Source organism: Schistocerca nitens, chromosome 1 (assembly GCF_023898315.1).
Source record: "Schistocerca nitens isolate TAMUIC-IGC-003100 chromosome 1, iqSchNite1.1, whole genome shotgun sequence".
In the NCBI taxonomy this organism is placed as follows: Eukaryota; Metazoa; Arthropoda; class Insecta; order Orthoptera; family Acrididae; genus Schistocerca; species Schistocerca nitens.
This window is the reverse complement of record NC_064614.1, coordinates 737,480,827-737,502,723: the sequence shown is the minus strand read 5'-3', so window position 1 is coordinate 737,502,723 and position 21,897 is coordinate 737,480,827. Positions and strand designations below refer to the sequence as shown.

The following is a 21,897-nucleotide window of genomic DNA, read 5'->3' as shown; positions in this document are numbered from 1 at the left end:
AAGTGGGGATTTTCCCGTACGACTATTTCACGAATGTACCGAGAATATCAGGAGTCCGGTAAAACATCAAATCTCCAACATTGCTGCTGCCGGAGAAAAATTCTGCAAGAACGGGACCAACGACGACTGAAGAGAATCGTTCTAAGTGGCAGAAGTGCAACCCTTTCTCAAATTGCTGCAGACTTAAGTGTTGGCCCATCAACAAGTGTCAGTGTGCGAACTATTCAACGAAACATCATCGATATGAGTTTTCGGAGCCAAAGGCCCCCTCATGTACCCTTGATGACTGCACGACACAAAACTTTACGCCTCGCCTAGGCCCGTAAACACCAACATTGGACTGTTGATGACTGGAAACATGTTGCCAGGTCGGACGAGTCTCGTTTCAAATTGTATCGTGCGGATTGACGTGATCGGGTAAGGAGACAGCCTCATGAATTCACGGACCCTGCATATCAGCAGGGGATTGTTCAAGCTGGTGAAGGCTCTGTAATGGTGTGGGGCGTGTACAGTTGGAGTGATATGGAAACCCTGATACGTCTAGATAAGACTCTGACAGGTGACACGTACGTAAGCTTCTTGTCTGATCACCTGCTTCCATTCACGTCCATTCTGCTTTCCGATGGTCTGGTTCAATTCCAGCAGGACAAGGCAACACCCCAAATGTATAGAATTGCTACAGAGTGACTCCAGGAACATTCTTCTGGGTTTAAACACTTCCGCTGGCCACCAGACTCCTCAGGTATGAACATTATTGAGCACATCTGGGATATATTGCAACGTGCCGTTCGGAAGAGATCGCCATCCTTCGTACTCGTACGGATTTGTGGACAACCCTGCAGGATTCATGATGTCAGTTCCCTTCAGCAGTACATCAGACATTGGTCAGTCCATGTCAAGTCGTGTTGCAGCACTTCTGCGTGCTCACGGGGGCCCTACACGATAGAAGGCAGGTGTACCAGTTTCTTGGGCTCTTCAGTGTAGGTGTCGGAATGCTTTTGATCGAGTAATTTGCTTATTATGATGGCGGAGACTTGCGAACGAGGGCACTGAGGCATCTTGGGCAGGAAAAGGTACGAGGGGGACCTCAGAATGCCGCTGACGCATCCCAGCCTGTGTCCGCTGCTCTGCATAGCAATATTGTGCGTCCGAGCCGCGTTACCATTCATAGCAGAGGGACAAGGGAGTAGGGAGGTTATCGCACGAATCATCCGGGGCAGCAGGCCGGCACGCTCGCCTCCAGAATAACAAGCAGCTGCCCACCAGGACACGGCAGCACAAGAGGAACTGCTGCACAATGCCCTCTCATTCGGCGCCCAGGTGTGCGCATTTCGCCTCTCCGAGGAAAAAAAAAAAACCGAAAGTTTCTGATCTACAAAAGACAATGGACAGTATCATCCGGAAGAATTTCGAGGTTCGACAATGACGTTGTAATTCTGGCGGAGATGGTAAAGGATATGGAAGGTCAAGTACAGTATAGCGTCCTAAAAAAAAAAAAAAAGTTGCAAAGTGAATACAAATAAAAGTGAAACAAGGGTAATGAAATGTAGTAGAATTAAGTTAATTGTTGCTAAGAAGGGAAGGCCTCAGACACAACCAACCGATATTGTATGATTATATGATAGCGGAACAAACACTGGTAGCAGTTACTTCTGTAAAATATCTGGGAGTATGCGTGCGGAACGATTTGAAGTGGAATGATCATATAAAATTAATTGTTGGTAAGGCGGAAACCAGGTTGAGATTCATTGGGAGAGTGCTTAGAAAACGTAGTCCATCAACAAAGGAGGTGGCTTACAAAACACTCGTTCGACCTATACTTGAGTATTGCTCATCAGTGTGGGATCCGTACCAGATCGGGTTGACGGAGGAGATAGAGAAGATCCAAAGAAGAGCGGCGCGTTTCGTCACAGGGTTATTTGGTAACCGTGATAGCGTTACGGAGATGTTTAGCAAACTCAAGTGGCAGACTCTGCAAGAGAGGCGCTCTGCATCACGGTGTAGCTTGCTCGCCAGGTTTCGAAAGGGTGCGTTTCTGGATGAGGTATCGAATATATTGCTTCCCCCTACTTATACCTCCCGAGGAGATCACGAATGTTAAATTAGAGAGATTCGAGCGCGCACGGAGGCTTTCAGACAGTCGTTCTTCCCGCGAACCATACGCAACTGGAACAGGAAAGGGAGGTAATGACAGTGGCACGTAAAGTGCCCTCCGCCACACACCGTTGGGTGGCTTGCGGAGTATAAATGTAGATGTAGATTCGGCTCATATTTGGCCGGTCGCTTGTGTACAACCTAGAATGAAAGGCTCTTAAGGTTTTTTGGCTCAACATCCCGCGTTTCTGCGCCAACTATACATGTAGTACATGACGCGCAATCGAATCAGAAATGAGGGGATGGACAGGTAAAACTGAGTGTTTTTCAGCAGCATATATAACGTCCAGAAACGCAAGTTTCTCTACAAATCGAAGCAAGGAACTTTTTCGACTGCCGCTTATGTATCCACAAGGCGTCTGGCTTCAGAGCGGCGTAGCTGTGTTTCATTCCCAGTTGCATTCCGCAGTTTTTTCTTATTTGTATTTTTTTCGTTTCGAAATTGGCAGACATAAGTGGCTTAATGAGGTAAATAAATCAATAGGAATCAATTTCTCAAACGACTTGGATTAGTAAAGAACTAAAAATTTAACCCTAGTCGATTTAGAATGCCTCTTTCACTGACTCTGTTACGTTTCCTCAGTTTCCTTCGAACAACTAGATAGACCCATACGGTAAGATTGAAAAATCAGTGCTAAAGGTAGGTCATGAATTATGCTGTGAATCATCATTGCATCCTCTCGGCTGTACAATTCCCGCTGTGTTTCCAGAAGCAGACAGTATTTTGAAGCCCCGAAACAAAGTTTTTAATTTGGCGATAAAATAAACACCACAAGGCTGGCAAAACGCTGTACAATTTGGCAGTATGACTTCTATTACGTAAGTCGATTGACCCTCGTCGTCTGTAAACACACTATTATTCCTTATTGACTGACTTGCCCCATTAACTCTCCTACTCCTATCACTTTGGCTGCAGAAAAAAATACAAAAGAAAAAAAAACCGCAGAAATCAAACGGGAATCGAATAAAGGTTTTCTGCTTTCCAGCGAGAGGCTTTGTTCGCTACACCAGCTGCGAGTTCCTTTAATGGGAGACGTATGAGAAAATACACGGGTACATACACTGAAGAACCAAAGAAACTGGCACACCTGCCTGCAGGGCCCCCGCGAGCACGCAGAAGTGCCCCAACACGACCTGGCATGGACTCGACCAATGTCTGAAGTAGTGCTGGAGGGAATTGACATCATGAATCCTGCAGGGCCCATAAATCCGTAAGAGTACGAGGGGATGGAGATCTCTTCTGAACAACACTTGCAAGGCATCTCATATGCTCAGTAATGTTCATGTCTGGGGAGTTTGGTGGCCAGCAGAAGTGCTTAAACTCAGAAGAGTGTGGCCGGAGCCATTCTGTAGTACTCACGGTGGTTGTGGATGTTGCTGAGCAGAACCTATCTTTTTCTGTGGATCTCGTTATAAATTCTTCCATTTTGTGAGACAGTTAATAATGAAGAGATGGCCTTCTATCTGAAGCTGCTCACAATTCATCTTAGGTTGACAAAAAGAGTGGAAAATTGGAGGGAATTGTATCAAAAGGTACTGAATACGTTGAAAAGTGTGCTCGAAAAATATTATATAGCCTCCTTCTTAAAAGATCACTGATCATGTACGTAGACAAGTAAACACAGTTTCGAACATTAATGGGCCGTTAACATTTTAGCGACTGATGAGGATTGAGAAGACTGTTTGTTTCCAGATTCCGCGTACGTGCGTGTAACACTAACGTCATCACGATTTGTATTTCTAACTGGTTTCCTTCCTTACCTTCCAACTTTATCTCCAAAATTTTTTTTATTTCTACTAGATCTGTGAAGAAGCATACAGACATTGGTTGAGTAAAGTATCTGAAACATTCCTATCCTATATCTTTGTACTTTTCACAATGTATCACTTCCCGACATTTCACTATAACAAATTTTATCAAATACGACGCCTTTTCTTATACATTTTAAATGTGCCAGTACCATGGAACAGCATATATTCATATTACAAAAACCATCATAAACGCCAGTTAAGCTTTAGAAATCTGTATTCGCTTATGGCATCTGTTCAGTTCACTGTGGGATGTAGAAAGCTATCTTGCATGGCACTGGTCCATGTTTCGTAGCATATTGCTAACTTACCGACATGACTTAATGCATCGTTCACGTGCGTGAATCCTTCGCAACGTCAAATTCTGTGCTATATTGCAAACTGCGTGCATGTTAGTTATCACGTCCTGTGTGAGGACGGTTTATGCCCAAAAATGGTTCAAACGGCTCTGAGCACTATGGGACTCAACTGCTGAGGTCATAAGTCCCCTAGAACTTAGAACTACTTAAACCTAACTAACCTAAGGACGACACACACATCCATGCCCGAGGCAGGATTCGAACCTGCGACCGTAGCGGTCGCGCGGTTCCAGACTGTAGCGCCAGAACCGCTCGGCCACCAGCGGCCGGCGGTTTATGCCCATTCTGCAATTTTGCATCAGAGGAAGGGATAAAAATATGGCGAACACGAGTACTCTAATACGAGTGTCATGAATTCTGTAATAATCTGGGATACCCTGGTCTCGACTGTATGTTGGTCTGGACAAGTCCAGCCAAAGTCCACATTTTCTGTAAGGATATTTCGGCGGCACAGTCTCGCGCCATTCTCCGTGAACACTGGTCGGAATGTTCATTACTGCTACCCAACGCCTAATTGTTCTGTGATTTGGAGGGTCCGACCCTTTAATGGGATGACTTTTACGGGCCACTTACCGGAGTGATGTGTGGAGCACCATCGAATGATGCAGAAGTAACTTCAGGAGTAACCTAGCGAAGTACATTGCGACCTTTGCTACTCACGACTTATATTACTCAATGCCAGACAATATTAATAGTAACTTCAAACAACTTGCAGATGATGTACCTATCTATAACGAATGACTGTATGAAAAAGCTGCTCAAAATTCTGTCAAATCTTGATACGATTTCAAAGCGGTTCAAACATTTACAACTTGTTTTAAGTATTGAGAAGTCTAAAACTTCGCGTCCTATGGCTGTGCTGTCACGTCCGATTTCTTCATTATATCAAAAGGTGGGGGACAATGTTGTCCTATACCCAACCTTATAACGTCTATGCAGAAGACGTCGTTAGGAACGCTCTTGATGGTTGGAATAAAGGCATCTCAGTTGGTGTTAGAACTATTAACAGTCTCAGATTTTCGATAACGCCGTGTTTCTTGCCAGCAGCGAAGATGATCCTGCCGAGCTACTAACAAAAGTACAACACATTAGTCTATCATATCGATTAGACCTCAATCTCAGCAAGTTCAAACCCATGTTAATTGATCGAGGGGCACAAATCCAACTCACAGGTCGATTAAAGGAACTTGAAGTCGTGCATTATTTCATCAGTCTTGGATCAGCCATCTGGGACACGGAAAGCTGTCAAAAAAAAAAAAAAAAAAAAAAAAAGCGGACCACGTTAGGGCGGGTGGTTATGAAGGAACTCACCAAGATTTGGCAGAACAAAGCTTCCATCTGCTTTTACGGTTGCATAACGTGTACCCACAAGGCCAGAGACAAGCAGCGTACTGATGCATTCGAGCTTCTGTGCTGGCTCAGGATGCTTTATATAAAATGGACGGAATGAAAAATGAATGCGATAATTTTTCAGCAACTCATTATCTCTAGGCGCATTTCATCTCCTGTCCAGTTCTTTGGCGATAGTATGAGAAAATATAGAGAAAATAATTATGGAAGGAAAGATCGAGGCCGGCCGGAGTGGCCGAGCGGTTCTAGGCGCTACAGTCTGAAACTGCGCGCCCGTTACGGTCGCAGGTTCGAACCCTGCCTCGGGCATGGATGTGTGTGATGTCCTTAATTTCGTTAGGTTTAAGTAGTTCTAAGTTCTAAGGAACTGATGACCTCAGCTGTTAAGTCCCATAGTACTCAGAGCCATTTGAACCATTTGAAAGATCGAGGGCAATAGACCCAGGAGAAGAGCAGCAAGCAGGTGGATGGATCAAATCAAGAAGATCTATGGCCTATTCTTCAGCAGGTTGTAAGAGAATCTGGTAGCTGTTCAGGATGGAGACACTTGGTTCATGGGTTCATGGCGATCAGCAATGACCACAGTGACTTGTGATAATGATGGTGATGATGATAATGATGATGACTATAATATCAGTGAGTCACAACTGGAATCAGTCAAGTCGCAGAAATGCCTGGATGTGACTATTTGCCTGGACACGATATGAAATGATCGCATAGACTCAGTTCTAGGTAAAGCAGGTGGCAGACTTCAGTTCGTTGGTACTGGATGTTTATAACTGAAGTGCAGCTACTCACAGAGGTCCAGTGTGGGGTTAAATTATCATATGGCAGCGAAGCTTGGTAGGTATCCTAATGTGTTAAACATTAGTTACAATTTTGGCCAGCAGGCGCAAATCTGGCGCTATGAATGCAAGAAAGACATACAGCAACTTTCCCATAAGTGATGGATTAGGAATGGGACGTGGGCATAAAAGGTCAAACAAGTGAGAAAGTTTATTATTAACTGCGCTAAACAGCTTGTTTCAATATGAGCACTGGAGACAGCGACGAGATACTGTACAGTGACGCGGCCAAAATTGAACTAATGTTTTCCATGGTAAATCGGTTCCGTATTAATACATTAGCATATCTACCAAGTTTCGCAGCCATACGATAATTACATCCCACACTGGACTTCTGGAAGTAGCTGCACTTTAAATGTAGTCATCCTACAAAGGAGGCTGCTCTACAAAGGAGACTCGTCCTAGAATATTGCTCTAGTGTGTCGGATCCAAACTAAATGCGACTAACTGGGACTACTGACATGCAAAAAGGCAGCAAGAATGGTCACAGGTTTGTATGACCCATGGGAGAGCATAGGAGATGTCGAAAACCCGAATCAGCAGTCAGATGCCAGCTATCCCGTGGAAGCTTACTTGTGCTGTTTCAAGAAACAGTGCTATACGTCGAACATAGGAACATTGGGGGGGGGGGGGGGGGGGGGCAGTCAAATGAGAACTGAACACCGCTCACAACGGTAACATGGAATGGTTCCATTCACAAGCGATCATTATCACCGTCAGATCTGAAATATATTCAAATAGGTATCATGTCTGGAAGAGCGTTAGACACATGATCTGCGGTACCGGTTTTCAGTCCAGATCAGAATGGATAGTTGTTTTATTGGATAGAAATGCATGTAGCTGAGACCTGTCACTTAAGAAATAGGTACTGATACTGACATGGTTTATTTCCATAAACTGATTTTCAGTTAATAAATGAAAAGCACAATATAATGTATGCGCTACAGGATTCCTGTAGAACATATACGATGTTGTCCATTCAATCATTATGTTCATTCACCAGGAATCGACGGTAGATTTCACTAGTTTGCAAGCCTTTTCATATGGCGCACGCTAAGCCTTCAAAAAATTGAAAACTAGTTTATGGAAATAAACAAATATTTCATAACTGACCGCTTGTAGTTATCTGTATTTATATTTAATTACTTATACAGTCACGGTTTTCTGCAATGTCCATAATGGATAACCTTAATCTGAATATTTTGCAATCAGTGACCGAGATACAATAGTTTGCGTTGTAGAAAATTATCGGCTAAGCCTAGCTGTTGTACTTCGAACAAAATTTCTTCAAGCTGAGACGAAGTAAGACTGCGCCGGAAATACTTTATCAAATTGAAATGTTTCACAATGGTTCGCAAAAATCGACAACGTAGGTCTGGTGGCGAAAATTGGCGAGTAAGAACAGCAAGCCTCCGTGGCGCAATCGGCTAGCGCGTTCGGCTGTTAACCGAAAGGTTGGTGGTTCGAGCCCACCCGGGGGCGATAATTTTTAAAAATGTTGCTTGGTACACTTTACCGTAGTGAATGAATTTCGATCATTCTCCCCTCTCGTAGTTTAATGCCCAAATTTCTTAGTCGTTTCTTACCTGATGCGACGTTCCACAATTGTGTGTTAATTCGCCGACTACGATTGAGAAATTGACACGTTAACTACTGAAGATCTTTCAGGCGATCAAAGTTTGAACGCCTTCTTTATTTATTTGCTCCAACATCTCAAATCTAACTGTGACTCATGAATTTCATTGTATTCGTAGCTCGTTGCCTTATACCCAAACAGCTGCAAAGGAAGACTAAGATTACACGTCCTATCGAGGAATAGAGATATATAACATTGAAAAGTTGGAGAAAGAAACAACATGAAACCTAAATACGGATGACCAGACGGAAATCTGAATTGCTGCCTTCGCAATTGCCAAGTCCATACAACGTCGAAGGAAGGAGGGAAGTTATACTTTACGTTACATCTATTGAGATCATTAGAGACGATACAATGTCAAGGGAAAGGGGAAATGCATTGCAAATCAGAAGAAGATAGGCAAAGACAGCACAAGAGAGAACGCTATTTTTTCACCTACCCTTCGAAAGCGTTCCTTTCGTTAATTGAAATCTATGTAGGCTTTATTCGAGATCACTTTGCTTCCGGTCTTTTACTTTTCAATCGCTGTTAGCGCACCAGGTACACTATTAAAGCGTTTAGGTAAGGACTGTCTATTTTTACTTTTTATAAGCGGTTTTATTAAATAATCTAAATAAGAAATTGGTGCACCAGTTACGCGTTTTCATGCGTAGCACGACGCGTTTCAGGAATTTATTGTCATTTTCAATTGCTGGGGGAATTTACATTACTGTTTTGTTCTGATTCTCTCTCCCTGCAGTTGCATTTCACTAGTCTAAGAGTATTGTCCCAGGTTTTGTACGCAGAAAACCATATACAGCTTGCACACTGTTCGCTTTACGTTGAACTATGATTTAGTGCTAAGATACTGCGGCATATACAGTAGTAATGTATACTCCCATAGCATTTGAAAGGGAATAAATCCGTGTACTGTAACGTGTCGCGCTACGCTTGAAGAAACTTACGTAACTGGTGAAGTACTTTTTGTTTGTATCATCACTGACATAGTTAAAGCCTTTCAAAAAACATCGTTTATGGTGGACGGAATTAAGTTTATTTAAATTTAGGGTGTTCCTTCTTATCTTCATTACGTGAGAATGCTCAAGCTTGTGTACCATTTTGCTTCAGAGCATATGATAAATACCCGAGCCGCTATCGCATTCCTGTCGCGTTCATTCTTCTCAGAAGCGGAAAAGTGATGGTGTGGACTATGTGTTATGTTTTAGGTGCTTCGTGGTGTATATTGGCATCCTTACTGCTGCTGGGTACATCATCAGCTGACGATCCGCCGAAAGCTGAACCCCGTGGAGACACCTACTTGGACGCTTATGCAGACTCATATGGCAGGGGCGACCTCATCGGTGCCAATGGAGAAGGAGGTGGGAGCGCAGTTGCTCTAGCCTAAACTGTTTACTCCCTTACCCACACTGCTGTCCGCAGTCACGAGAGCTGACGAGCGCTCGACTTACCTACGAAACGCATTTAAAGCTAACGCTACTAGCGCGGCATAAACACCTCAGAAATTTGGTGCTATTGATCACATATCCCACTGAAAAATAAGCAATTTGTACCTTTACGTCAATGATGCACTCACTCAGGTCGTAAGAAAACTTAGAGACTAACTTCACAGCGCTGGAAGAGAACGTCATATCACTCTGCACAGTTGAGCAGAATAATACAAACATCTATGAAAAAGAAAAAGAAAGAAAGATTGCGTTTAACGTCCCGTCGTCATTGAGGTAATCAGAGACAGAGTGCAAGCTCGGATTGTGTACAGCATGGGGAAAGAAATCGGCCGTGTACTTTCAAAAGAACCATCTCAGCATTTGCCTGGAGTGATTTAGGGAACTCATAGAAAACCTAAATGTAGATGGCCTGATGGCCGGACGCGGGTTTGAAGCATCATCCTCCCGAATACAAGTCTAGCGCGCCAATCACTGCACTATCCTGCTCCGTCTATGAAAAAAAAAAAAAAAAAAAAAAGAAAGATAAAACCTTTATTATCAGACTGTCTGCTCATCTCGCATTAATTACAGCTCTACGGTCGCAGGTTCTAATCCTGCCTCGGACATGGATGTGTGTGATGTCCTTAGGTAGGTTTAAGTAGTTCTAAGTCTAGGGTACTGATGACCTCAGATGTTAAGTCCCATAGTGCTTAGAGCCATTTGAACCATTTAATTACAGCTTTTATCCGATGTGAGACAGTCATTCTCAATTTTCAGAAGGATACATGCTCACTCTACTTGAAAAAATAACGCAGATGTAGAAAATCTCCTTGGAGCAACGCATCCCTCCCTCTTAGCTCTAAAGGAAATTAAAAAATATGTTGTAGTCAGGTGCTTGTCATTCAAGAAAACGATTTAAAAGTCGGCATTAGACACATTTTTAACTGTTTCAGAATCGAAATTTTTTTTATGGATACTCACAAGTCGCCATTAGTCTACCTAAATATTAAACTTACTCCATAGCAACCTTGCCTTGGAGGAGGAAATCGGCTGCAAAGCTTGTCCTCAAAATTTCCTCACAAAAGTTCAGTTTCATTTCATGTCAGGAAATTGAAAGAGCAATATGAGGTTTTGTGTTTCATCAACATGTACATCGAACTGCCAACTGCAGAAGCATGAATGTGGGAATTTTTGTCCTATTACACAGGCCGTTCACTAGAGAAGACAGCACTGGGTGAAAACAGACAGCCAGAATACTGACATAATCCCTCTTTGTGTTCCACCCATGCAGGACAACAAATGGGCCCCATGACTGCACCATTGATGGGACAATAAACTCTAATCATCCTTACTTTCCTTCCTCTGCTGTCCGTGGAATACCTACAAAAAATACAGGTTTAAACAGTTACTGAGACAGAAGTTAAATTTTTGTGAATAAAGCCATCTAGATCATTTAACACATTTCTGTATTTGTAAGAATGTTTCGGCTACTGCCATCATCAGATCAAAACTTACATCTTATGGAACAAGTTTTACTGTCACTTTCAATAAAACTTATGTCTAAGTGGGGTATTAAATGGCCGTTGGCAGTTGACACTTCGCTTAGGCATATGTTTTATTGGAACTGACACTGAAACTTGTATCACAAGTTTTAAATTTTGATCTGATGACGGGCAGTAGCCGAAACATCATTAAAAGTAAAGAAATATATTAAGTGGTCTACAGGGCTGTATTCACAAAAATCACTATGATCATACATTCATCCAGGAAATTTGTTACCTTTATGAATAAGTTTATGATATTTTTAATACAATTTATAAAGTTTGTGTACTATCTTTTGATGTAGCTGGCTTTACCTGCATTGTGAGAATGAATTTGGAATCAAGTCCTATTGTTCATTGTCATAGTATAAGGGGTGATCAAAAAGTTTCCATTCAAAGGCTGTACTGTCCTGAATGGGTATGCCAGACAGGCAAAATAGTTATGAGGATTGAGGCAATCATCCAACTGCTGCATCGGGTTGAAGATACCTGTATGGTAAAACACTGTGACCTGCTGCATGAAGAAGTCCATAACTGCCTGTCGCACCTCTCCGTCCGACAGGAATGGTCAATTGTTCAAGGCCTTTTTTATGAGACTGTAGGCATGATAACTGCTTGGAGAGACATGAGGACTATAGGGGGGTTGGTGTCGAGTGTCTCCCTCTCGAGTTGCGTTACAGTATTTGCAATATGGGAGTGTGTATTATGACAAAGCAGCACCGTTCCACAACAGTAGTTTTCAACAGACATGCTGCTGCATACACGTTCTTCATTCTCCAATGGATGTCTACCATCGCTTGTCCTTTGGCAGCTAAGAGAAGTATAACAGCACATTGGTCCTATTTGGACGCATTTGGGAATAACATCGCCATTGTTTACATTTCCACATTTACAAAATGCATGTCAGAAATATACAAAAGTGACACTAATCCCTTGACTACATGTCGATGCTTCTATATCTGCATCAGAGTCACGCTTCATTACATATACGCTGTAACAATGTCCTCAAATGGAAACTTTTTGATCGCCCCTTATAGTTTATGGATATAGACATAATGAAGCATGTTCTTGTAGTTCCCCTGGCAGGTTAGCTACTGTATCATGTGATTCAAATGCACAATATTTTTTACCCTCCTCCTCCTGTTGCAGGTTACTTTGGAGAACCGAGTCCAGTGTATGGTGGGCCAGTCGGAGGTGGGCCCAGTGGCAATTACGGCCCTCCGCCAAACGGAATCTACGGTCCACCACAACCACGGCCTGTCTACGGACCACCACACCTGCCCAATGGGGGACCCTACCCGGCACCAGCGCGCCCGCCCCTCCACGACCATCACCATCACCATCACGACCACCACGACCTCTCCCCGGCACCCTATGCTGCTCCCGATCACTTCTTCCCACCTATCCCCTTCGATATCGGCCTGCTCTTCAAGATCATCCTAAAAGTGGTCATCTTCAAACTGATTGTCAAGTTTATTGCTGTCATATGCCTTCTGCTCTTTTTGCCAGCCCTCGAGATATACAAGAAAGGCATGGGCGTTGTGGGCGGCGGGGCTGGCAATAGCAGTGGGGACACTGACGATGATCGGGCCTTCTCAGGTAGGTGTACCGTCATTCTGCGTACTCCAGTGGCTGCAAAGTGTGATACCCTTATTACTTGGAAAAGTGAATTGGAAACCTTGACAGCATGATAACATTGTCATGTTCCTTGATGCCAAATGGATGTGTCCAGTCAAACATATCCTCCTTTCAGTCATTTTGTGTCTTACAGCTCTTTTATATCCATTTTGATTCACTAACTCTTCATTAGTTATACAGACCATCCATTCTGTCTTCAGCATTTCCCTTTAACATTCCAAAAAGTCTACTGTCTTTTTGTCTGCACTGTTCATTGTACACATTTCATTTTCCTATAAGGCTATAATCCAAACAAATATCTTCAGCATTTAAATCTATATTCAATCTCAACATACTTCTCTTCTGTAAGGAAAACTTTTCTTATTATTGCTATATTGCATTTTAAATTCCCCACACTTTCACCACTGTCAGTTATTTTGCTGCCCAAATAGCAGAAATCATTACTACTTTTAGTGTCTCATTTCCTAATACAATCTCCTCAGCATTACCCAATTTGATTCCACTACACTCCACTGCCCTTATTTAACTTTTGTTATGTTCACATCACAGTTTCTTTTCAAGACACTATCCAATCTGTCAAATCTTCTGCTGTCTCTGTGAGTATTAGAATATAACTGAGAAACATTTCTCCCTGAATATAATTCAAAATAACAAATATTGGCAGCTGTCTCCAAAACTAAGCGTGCATACAGATGAAATGGCAGCAGTGTTAAATCTGGAAATGAAATTTAAGTAGGTTTTTCATCCTATCCATGAATCTTCGTGGCTTCAAGTTGATGCCCGTGTTTTGCTTATAGATGAATTCTGCAGCTACCTCTACTATGCCACTTTTTTTATTTGTTAGAATCATATTATCTCCTTGCAGGGTTACTCTTCATTCACTCCATCCAGGTTATCTATCCAACCTCTTTATTTATTTAGCCCATTAATCATAAGCAGTAAAATGTAAATAAGGATATTCAACTGCTGCATCACTTCTCCTTTTCTCACCCATCTTCCGACCATGGATTCACCTCTTGCAGTCTCTGCAGAGAACAGCAGCAGTGCACATCCTTCATATTGTCTTTTTCCCATGTTTCATTTCAGTTTAATCAGACCCAGTTACTGTACATGCTTTTTTTCTGTGGCCAGTTGTGCTCTTCACTTCATTAAATTTTTTGAGCCATCTAAAATGTCTGCCATGTTAGCTCCTTCTGCTATCCATATTTGTGTTGCATCTATTCTCATCATTACCGCCACTGTTCCTCCCTCACTTATACACCTCCACCTAGTTACATTACCTCTTCTTATTCATGTTGAACTACAATACCCACAATTTCAGTTTTACTCCCAACTGTTGCCTTTTTAGCTGTCAGCAATGGGATTATGTCTCATCCACACTGCTTTCCTTATACATCTACCTACGGAGTTTCATTCATGATCTTGGAATTTCTAAACTCATTTCCAAATATATTAGGTTGGTGCCTAAGTTTGTGTCATTTTTGTTTTGCATGTTGGCATCCAGGTTGTTATAGATTTATTTATTGATTGTCATTTGTTATTTGTAGTTCACTGTTGCTATCTGATTCTACATGTTGTCATTTTGTCATTTGGAGATATCTAGTGGAGCTGTGGATGCTAGAAAATGGAGTGCAAAGTGGAGGAATCTGAACGTTTCTGACCTATTCTTCTGTTTGCGTTCGATAGAGAGGTGACAGTAGTGGAGGCAGCCAGACATTTGAGCTGTGTATGGGGATAATGCCATTGGACAGAGAATGGCAGCAAAATGGTTTTCTCATTTTAAGGAGGATTCCTTCAACATTAGTGACTCTCCATGTTCTGGAAGACCTCCAGGGTTTGAAGAACATCGTTTAAAAGCATTAAAGCACAGTGACCCACCTCACACAATGGGGTAGGTTCAAAAATTGAGTGTATCGGGACAGAAAATTCTAAGCCAAAATCGCAAAAATGAGTGAATAGCCATATGTGCACTCCTCTGTTTGCACATCATCAATTGACTTGTGAACAACACCAACCATTGCCCTCCTGTATCATTGCGAGTGAGGAATGGTTGAGCCCAACCAAAGCAGCAGCTCCCCATACAAAGACCTGCACACATCATGCATGTTATGCATCTGGCAGAACAGAGACATTATGGAGATGAGTGTATCTTGCGTTTTAAAGTTTTGTGATGTGTGTGGGCTCTGGCCTAAACTTTTAGACTGGAGGTATAAGTGTATTGCAGAGTGGCTGGCTCCTCCCTTTTTTCCTTGTGGTCAGCCAGCCACTTACATTTGCTATATTGTTTTAGTTCCTTTTCCCACTTCTTCCTATGTTGTCCATGTTTTCCTGCTGACGGCATGCTTCGTCCCATGCTTCAGTATGGGTAGGCACATATTTTTTCAACCTTGTTACCTGTGTTTTACATTCTGTTTTATCTTCCTGTTCTGAGTATTTTCTTGACACCCGTCTCACACTGTTATTGAGCGGGTGCTGAAGACCTTGCTGTCGTTCACCAATACCAACCTCTCCATTCATCCATCCATCCAGAGACAGTATGGTGTGCTACGAATTGCTTCCCCGAGGCATAACCATCACAGCTGACATTTATTGTCAACAACTGAGACGTCTTGCAGATGGAATCCAAGAGCAACGACCAGAAAGACTGCGTGAAGTGATGCTACTCCACAATAATGCGTGCCTGCATTCTAATAGACTGACAGAAAACACTGTGCAGCAGTTGGGTTGGGAAGTCATTCCACACCCACCTTATTCACTGGATCCAGTGCCCTCAGATTTTCACCTTTTCCACTCTCTATTGAACAACCTTCAACAAACTTACTTTCTGAATGAAAAAGCACTCAAAAATGGCTTGACGAGTTCTCTGCATCGAAACCATGTGATTGTCAAAATTGCAGAATTAAAAGTTCCCCCATCTTTGGCAGTCTGTTATACATAGTAAGGAGCATTTATTATTAATGACTAAAGTCTCTGTTATCTGTATCTGTTGTGTTGTGTTTATTAAACTTGTGGAAAAACACAATGAACTTATGCACCAACCTAGTATTTATTCCTTAATGTCATTTTTTGCTAATAATAAAAATTGTTTCAACTGAATTGTAAATTAAGTAAAGCTATCCCTGACCCAAAGATAAGACTGAACTCACAGTGTTTCACTAGGCAAAATCCTACTGGAGCTGGTATGCCCCTTCCTTCCTCTGACATGACTTAGTCAGCCAGTTGTAGAAGGACATACATTTTTAATATGAATTGAACCATGGTGAAACCAGCTATTTTTAAAATTAAGAAATCATTGCCAGAGGAAAAAGAAGTGATAAGTGAGACAAACTATCCAAGGAATGACTAAGATTTGAAACCTGGATCTATGGAATCACCTTCTGACACCCATTGAGCAACAGAGCTTGTCTGTCAGGTTTATAGTCAAAACACGAAACAAAAGTAATTTACACATAGGGTTTCTCTCCAAATCTTGTTTTGAGAGCAAAGTTCTGTGACAATTTAGCAGCCTACCAGCTGACAAAGAAAGAAACTGTGAATCCTTATAAATTTAAATTAAAAACCTAATTTACTTGTAACCCTCCCCAGAAATTATCTGAACACACTCATTCAAGGACTGAACATTCCTGTGAGCTAAATTATAAGCATCAACCCTCACCATAAACAGATTTCTGTTATTACATAGTTTTGGTGACTGCTGTTCTTGGATAATCTTCATGTGGTCATGTTGATGTTCACTAGTAGTAGCAGGTGCACAGCACTTATATAAACATAACCAGAACCAAAGATGATTTAAGGCACAAGCCACCACTTGAAGTGCCAAGCTTGGGGAGAGGGGTGCCAGAGGCAACAAGACAGTAGGATTTAGAGGGAGATTTTCATTCTGCAGTGGAGTGTGCACTAATGTGAAACTTCCTGGCAGATTAAAACTGTGCCAGACCAAGACACAGACTCGGTACCTTTGCTTTTGTGAGCAAATGCTCTACCAAACGTGCTATTCAAGCTTGACTCATGACTCTCCCCAAAGCATTACTTCCATCAGTACCTCATCTCCCACCTTCCATTTACACCTGCCTCGAGATGACTGGGTGTTTGTGTTGTCCTCATCATTTCAACATCATTCATGAAAGTGGTGGGTTTGGACTGAGCAAAGATTAGGAATTTGTACGGGTGCTGATAATAGCGCAGTTGAGTGCCCCACAAACCAAACATCATCATCATCCCACCTTCCAAACTTCACAGAAGCTCTCCTGCAAAATTTGAAAGACCAGCTCACCTGGAATAAAGGATATTTGAGAGGTATGGCTCAGCCACAGCCTGGGTGATGATTCCAGAATGAGAAAAACTAATCATTTCTACTTAACGAGTAATAAAAATGCAGTCTGCAGAACAAAACACACATTTCTGTACAATGTCTGAAGAAGTCTTATCAAAGAACAAACCATTTTCCACTTTCAATTCATCCATAATATTAACTACAAGTCCAGTGAAGGGAATAATTTTAACTCTCAGTCTCTTAAACAACAGTTTGCAGGATTTTCACCAACTGGTATCACAGATTACTCTCCCGTCTCATTTCTCGGCTCTAATGTTACTTGTCAGTGCAAAGAGTTGCCCTAAAATTTGATACCAGAGAATATTCTACATCAATATACATACTCTGCAAACCATCAAAGGATGAATGGCAGAGGGCACAATGTACCACTACTGGCATTTTCTTCCCCATCCCACTCGCAAACAGAGCAAGAGAAAAACAGCTGTCAACATTCCTCCATACAAGCCCTAATTTTTTTTTCTTGTCTTGTATTGTCTTCATTACCCTTACATGAAATGTACATAGGCAGCTGTAGAATCGTTCTGCAGTCAGCTGCAAATGATTCTTCTCTAAATTGTTTCTGTAGTGTTTCATGGAAATAATACCATCTTACCTCCACGGAAGTCCATTTCATTTTATGAAGTGCCACCATAGCACTTACCTATTGATCCAAATCTAGCAGCATGCTTCTAAACAGCTCAATGTCATCCATTAACATGGGGGTGGGGGGTCCAAGTGCTTGAGCAATATTCAAGAATGGATCACACTAGAGTTCTATAGCTATATTTTCTTACAATTCTCCCAATAAACCAATGTCAACAATTTACCTTCCTACTACCTTCCTTACAAACTCATACCATTTCATGTTGCTTTGCAGTGCAGTACCTAGATATTTAACTGTCATTACTATGTCAGACAGGACACTACTAACGCTGCATCATATTTTTTTCTACTCATCGGCATTAACTTACATTTTCCCACACTTAAGAGCAAGCTGCCATTCATCACACCAAACAGAATTTCTGTATAAGTCATTCTCTATCCTCCTACAGTCACTTAATGATGATACTTCACCATATACTACATTATCATTAGCAAACAGTCACAATAGCTGCTCACACTATCCATGAGATTAATTAACATATGTAAAGAATATGAGCAGTCCAGTTCTTAAGTGTTAAAATAAGTTACGTAAAACAATCTTTCACATGAAACTTCCTGACAGATTAAAACTGTGTGGCGGTCTGAGACTCGAACTCGGGACCTTTGCCTTTCGCGAGCAAGTGCTCTACCACTGAGCTACCCAAGCATGACTCACGCTCCGTCCTCACAGCTTTACTTCTGCAGTACCTCGTCTCCTACTTTCCAAACTTAACAGGAGCTCTCCAGCGAAGGTAGTGTGTGTGTGTGTGTGTGTGTGTGTGTGTGTGTGTGTGTGTGTGTGTGCGCGCGCGCGCGCGCGCGCGCGCGCGCGCGCGCGCGCGCGCGCGCTCGCGCTCGCGCTGGTGGGTGTGCTTTTCATAATCCACCCTGGATTTTCCTTTGTTTGATCTTCCATTTATATATAATTATTTTACTAATGAGTATTTTAATCTTTCTGCAAACTTATGACCCCAGCATATTGCACAGATGGACAGGTGTAAAATTGTGCATGGGGCAATAATTAGTTTACTTGATGCCCCTGTGAGTCTCTTCTTGCAAATGATTTAATAATTACATTTGATTTATTTCTGCCTTTTTTCCCATAGTTGTGTTATGCATATGTCTTGGAACACCAGAACGTAAAAATTTTGCACTCTTGACCCTACCAACAAAATTTTGCTTCGTCTAGCTGACTATTCATTGGAATCATTAAATTTTTTCTACATCCCCAGTGGGTCATCAACAGTTTCATTATCCCCCAGTAGATATGTAGTATGTTAAACACTCATCTTCTGGTTCTGATACTTCTTTTACAACTAATCAGATAACTTTAATTTTATTCCGAGGGCTCCCCATTTCCTTGGTCTAATGCATTGTTGATTTCCTTCAGTAATACAAAGTAGTGAAAAATGTAACTATCCTTCATATCCCTCACTCATTAATAACAGTAGTAACGAAAACTGGGTTTTCAGTAGTACTGGAGTTCTACCACTACTTTTTAATGGATAGTAACTATCAAGAAAAAAGATACTCGATTGCAGAAATGTATTAAATTTGTCACTCAAGTTGTCTGCAGTGTAGACTTCTTGCCAGGATTTCCCTTCAAGTCTTATTTTAAATGTTAACATATCAAGTGGATATATCTAAATTTTTTATTTAGTGACTTTTCATTTGTATGTCTCCATTCCCTTCAGCCTTGTTACTTGTACATCATGGTGTGGCAGACTGTTACTAATTTTTTTCACTATGTGCTTGTCAATTAAAGAACACACTATGAAGATGTTATTATATGTGACTGCTTTACAGTTTTCCTTTACTGTGACTAGGAAGTACACAGAGATTTCAAGACCAAGGGCTGTCCATTAACATTTTCCTTTGCAGAATTTGTCAAAACATTGCTACTGAAATGCTTTAACAAAATTAACTTGATTTTTTTACTAGGGTCTGAGCATAGCTAAATGTCAATTTTGTAGAAAACAATCCATTACTTCAAACTGGAATATCTGTAATGAACTTTTAAAGTTCTCTCACTGAAAACATAAACACCTGCCATACAGCATTTAAGTATATTCTGTCCACAGCATTGCTAAGTCAGTACTTTTGAAAAAAATATTACTTTTGACAAAGATAGCCACTTACCTGGTCGGCAAAGGACTTCTTGCATAAAAATCAAGTAAAACATATCTTCCTCAACAAACTGTCCATCTTAGTCTCTGATACAAATTTCAAAGTCAAGGTTTATTAACATCTACCTTAGCTCTAATTTCCCTTGTAGTTTTATGAAACAACTAAAATCAGCACTGTGATTTGCATTATCCATTTTACTGAATTAATTTGCAACACAGGAATAAAGATGTTTGGTGGCCTTCTTTATTCCCAAAAAACACTACTTTTAGAGGCATGGTCATTACACAAAGTTTACGTGGGAGGAAGAAGTATGTTCCTCCAAAGGTATTGGAACATAATCTCAGGGAATTTGAGAGTAAGGCTGTATGCAATACACAGTGACTTTTTTCTGGCATAAATGTAAAATAACAAAGATCAACATAAAATTAAGTCAGAGCAATAGGAGATTGAATTGTTACTAATGAAATTACAGGAAGGCAGAATGGCTGGTCATTACTTACCTTCAGTGGGTGAATTTCCAGTATTGGCAATACACAGACATGAAAGTACAAAAACCTACCCTTGCTTTCAAAATGATGTTTCTTCCTCAGATAATTAAGAGGCATAGGTCATTAAAGTTAGAAATGTTAGGTCACTCTAGACTCCAGAAGGGGGCCAATCGTTTGTTGTGAAAACAATGGTATAGGTGGGTCACACTCATCCTAGAGTATGTGTGACTCACCTCTCCTTTCTAACCTCCATGAACCTACCCTCCTTTCTTCTTTGAGAAAGGAACTAACAGCTTTGAAAGCTCGGACAGCTTTTTGTATTTTTTTATATGTATCTATCAGTACTATTGGAAATGCACCTGCTGGAGAGCCATTCTGTTTTCTTTAAAATCTATTGTTGCTAGTGACACTGACAATGATTAAATAAACTTGAACACAAACCACACTACTGCAGGTATTGGTTACAACATAGTCGGCACTGAAAAAATTTGATGTGTGGTAGGAGAAAGGCTACCATTCACCTATATTGGACTGATATAGGGAGCATAGAAACACAGAACAGAAAACATTATTCACATTAGTTTTTGAGCTCTTCCTCTTTTTACAGTAAAAGTACACACATTCTCATATAGACATCCATATGCACTCTCCCATTGCCACACAGAATTTTGTTGCAGCTGTGGGAGTGTGGGTTTTAGATTAGATGTACTTCTCATTACAATGGATCCATAGTGAAGAGATCCTCCAGCATATAGCACATGTCAAAAAAGAAAAGGAATATACAATCAACATATAAATATTTACAAAGAAAAACCAAATCTGGTAGTACCTTCCTCAGGTCCCAAATGAAATGGTCCTCACGGATGTGAAATAAAAAATAAAAAACCTTGAAGATAATTGCATAGGTTTTTGCGGCCAGAGTTAGTTGACATAAAGGTTTCCCGAGTATTGTACTGTGTCATAATGCAAGAAACTGCACTGGAGAAACCCGTGTTTTGGTCACAGTTACAGTGGCCTTCTTCTCAGTCTAGTGGTGTTAGAAACCAATGTTTTGGCCACAGCTGCAGTGGTCTTCTTCTGGGTCTACTGATGGCAGACCTGGAAGAAGGGAGTGTAACCATGACCAAAACGTTGGTTACTCCAGTACAGTTTTTTACATCATGAAGCAGTATGATATTCAGAAAAATTTTATGTCAAATCTTAAATATATTTCTATTCGAAATGTAATAAATAAATTGTCACAAAAAATGTGTAAATTTTCAATACACTTAGGAGTACACAGATTAGTCTATTATAGTTGAGTGGTTGCATATCCCTTATTTTACAAATTCCCATTATTGTTATAAAAATTTAATGTATGAAACCCAGTATATTAATCAGGCAGTAAAACCGTTTACAGATCCTCTGAGACAATCATCAAGCTGTCATCAGTCTAAAGTTAGTTTTGAACACCACTACACCTTACTAGGTGTAAGCCTATTGGAGATGGTGTGCTATTGTCTTCCTTTGACCTCTGAACTGACTTACCCATCCTGTTAGAAAGCACACACTTTAACATGGCTCCAAAGAACT

The 21,897-nt window shown here is 41.2% G+C and overlaps 1 protein-coding gene and 1 non-coding gene across 2 annotated transcripts in view; both read left to right on the top strand.

Moving 5' to 3' along the window:
• The window catches only part of LOC126197817 (uncharacterized), a 195,936-nt gene that overhangs the window by 56,091 nt on the left and 117,948 nt on the right, over positions 1–21,897 (top strand). Inside the window, exons 2-3 of the mRNA XM_049934671.1 lie at positions 9,359–9,511; positions 12,268–12,717. Coding sequence (XP_049790628.1) covers positions 9,359–9,511; positions 12,268–12,717 — 603 coding nt within the window. The remainder of the gene's footprint in view (positions 1–9,358; positions 9,512–12,267; positions 12,718–21,897) is intronic.
• Positions 7,926–7,999, top strand: Trnan-guu (transfer RNA asparagine (anticodon GUU)). The gene has a single exon. It is a non-coding gene; the product is annotated as a tRNA-Asn (tRNA).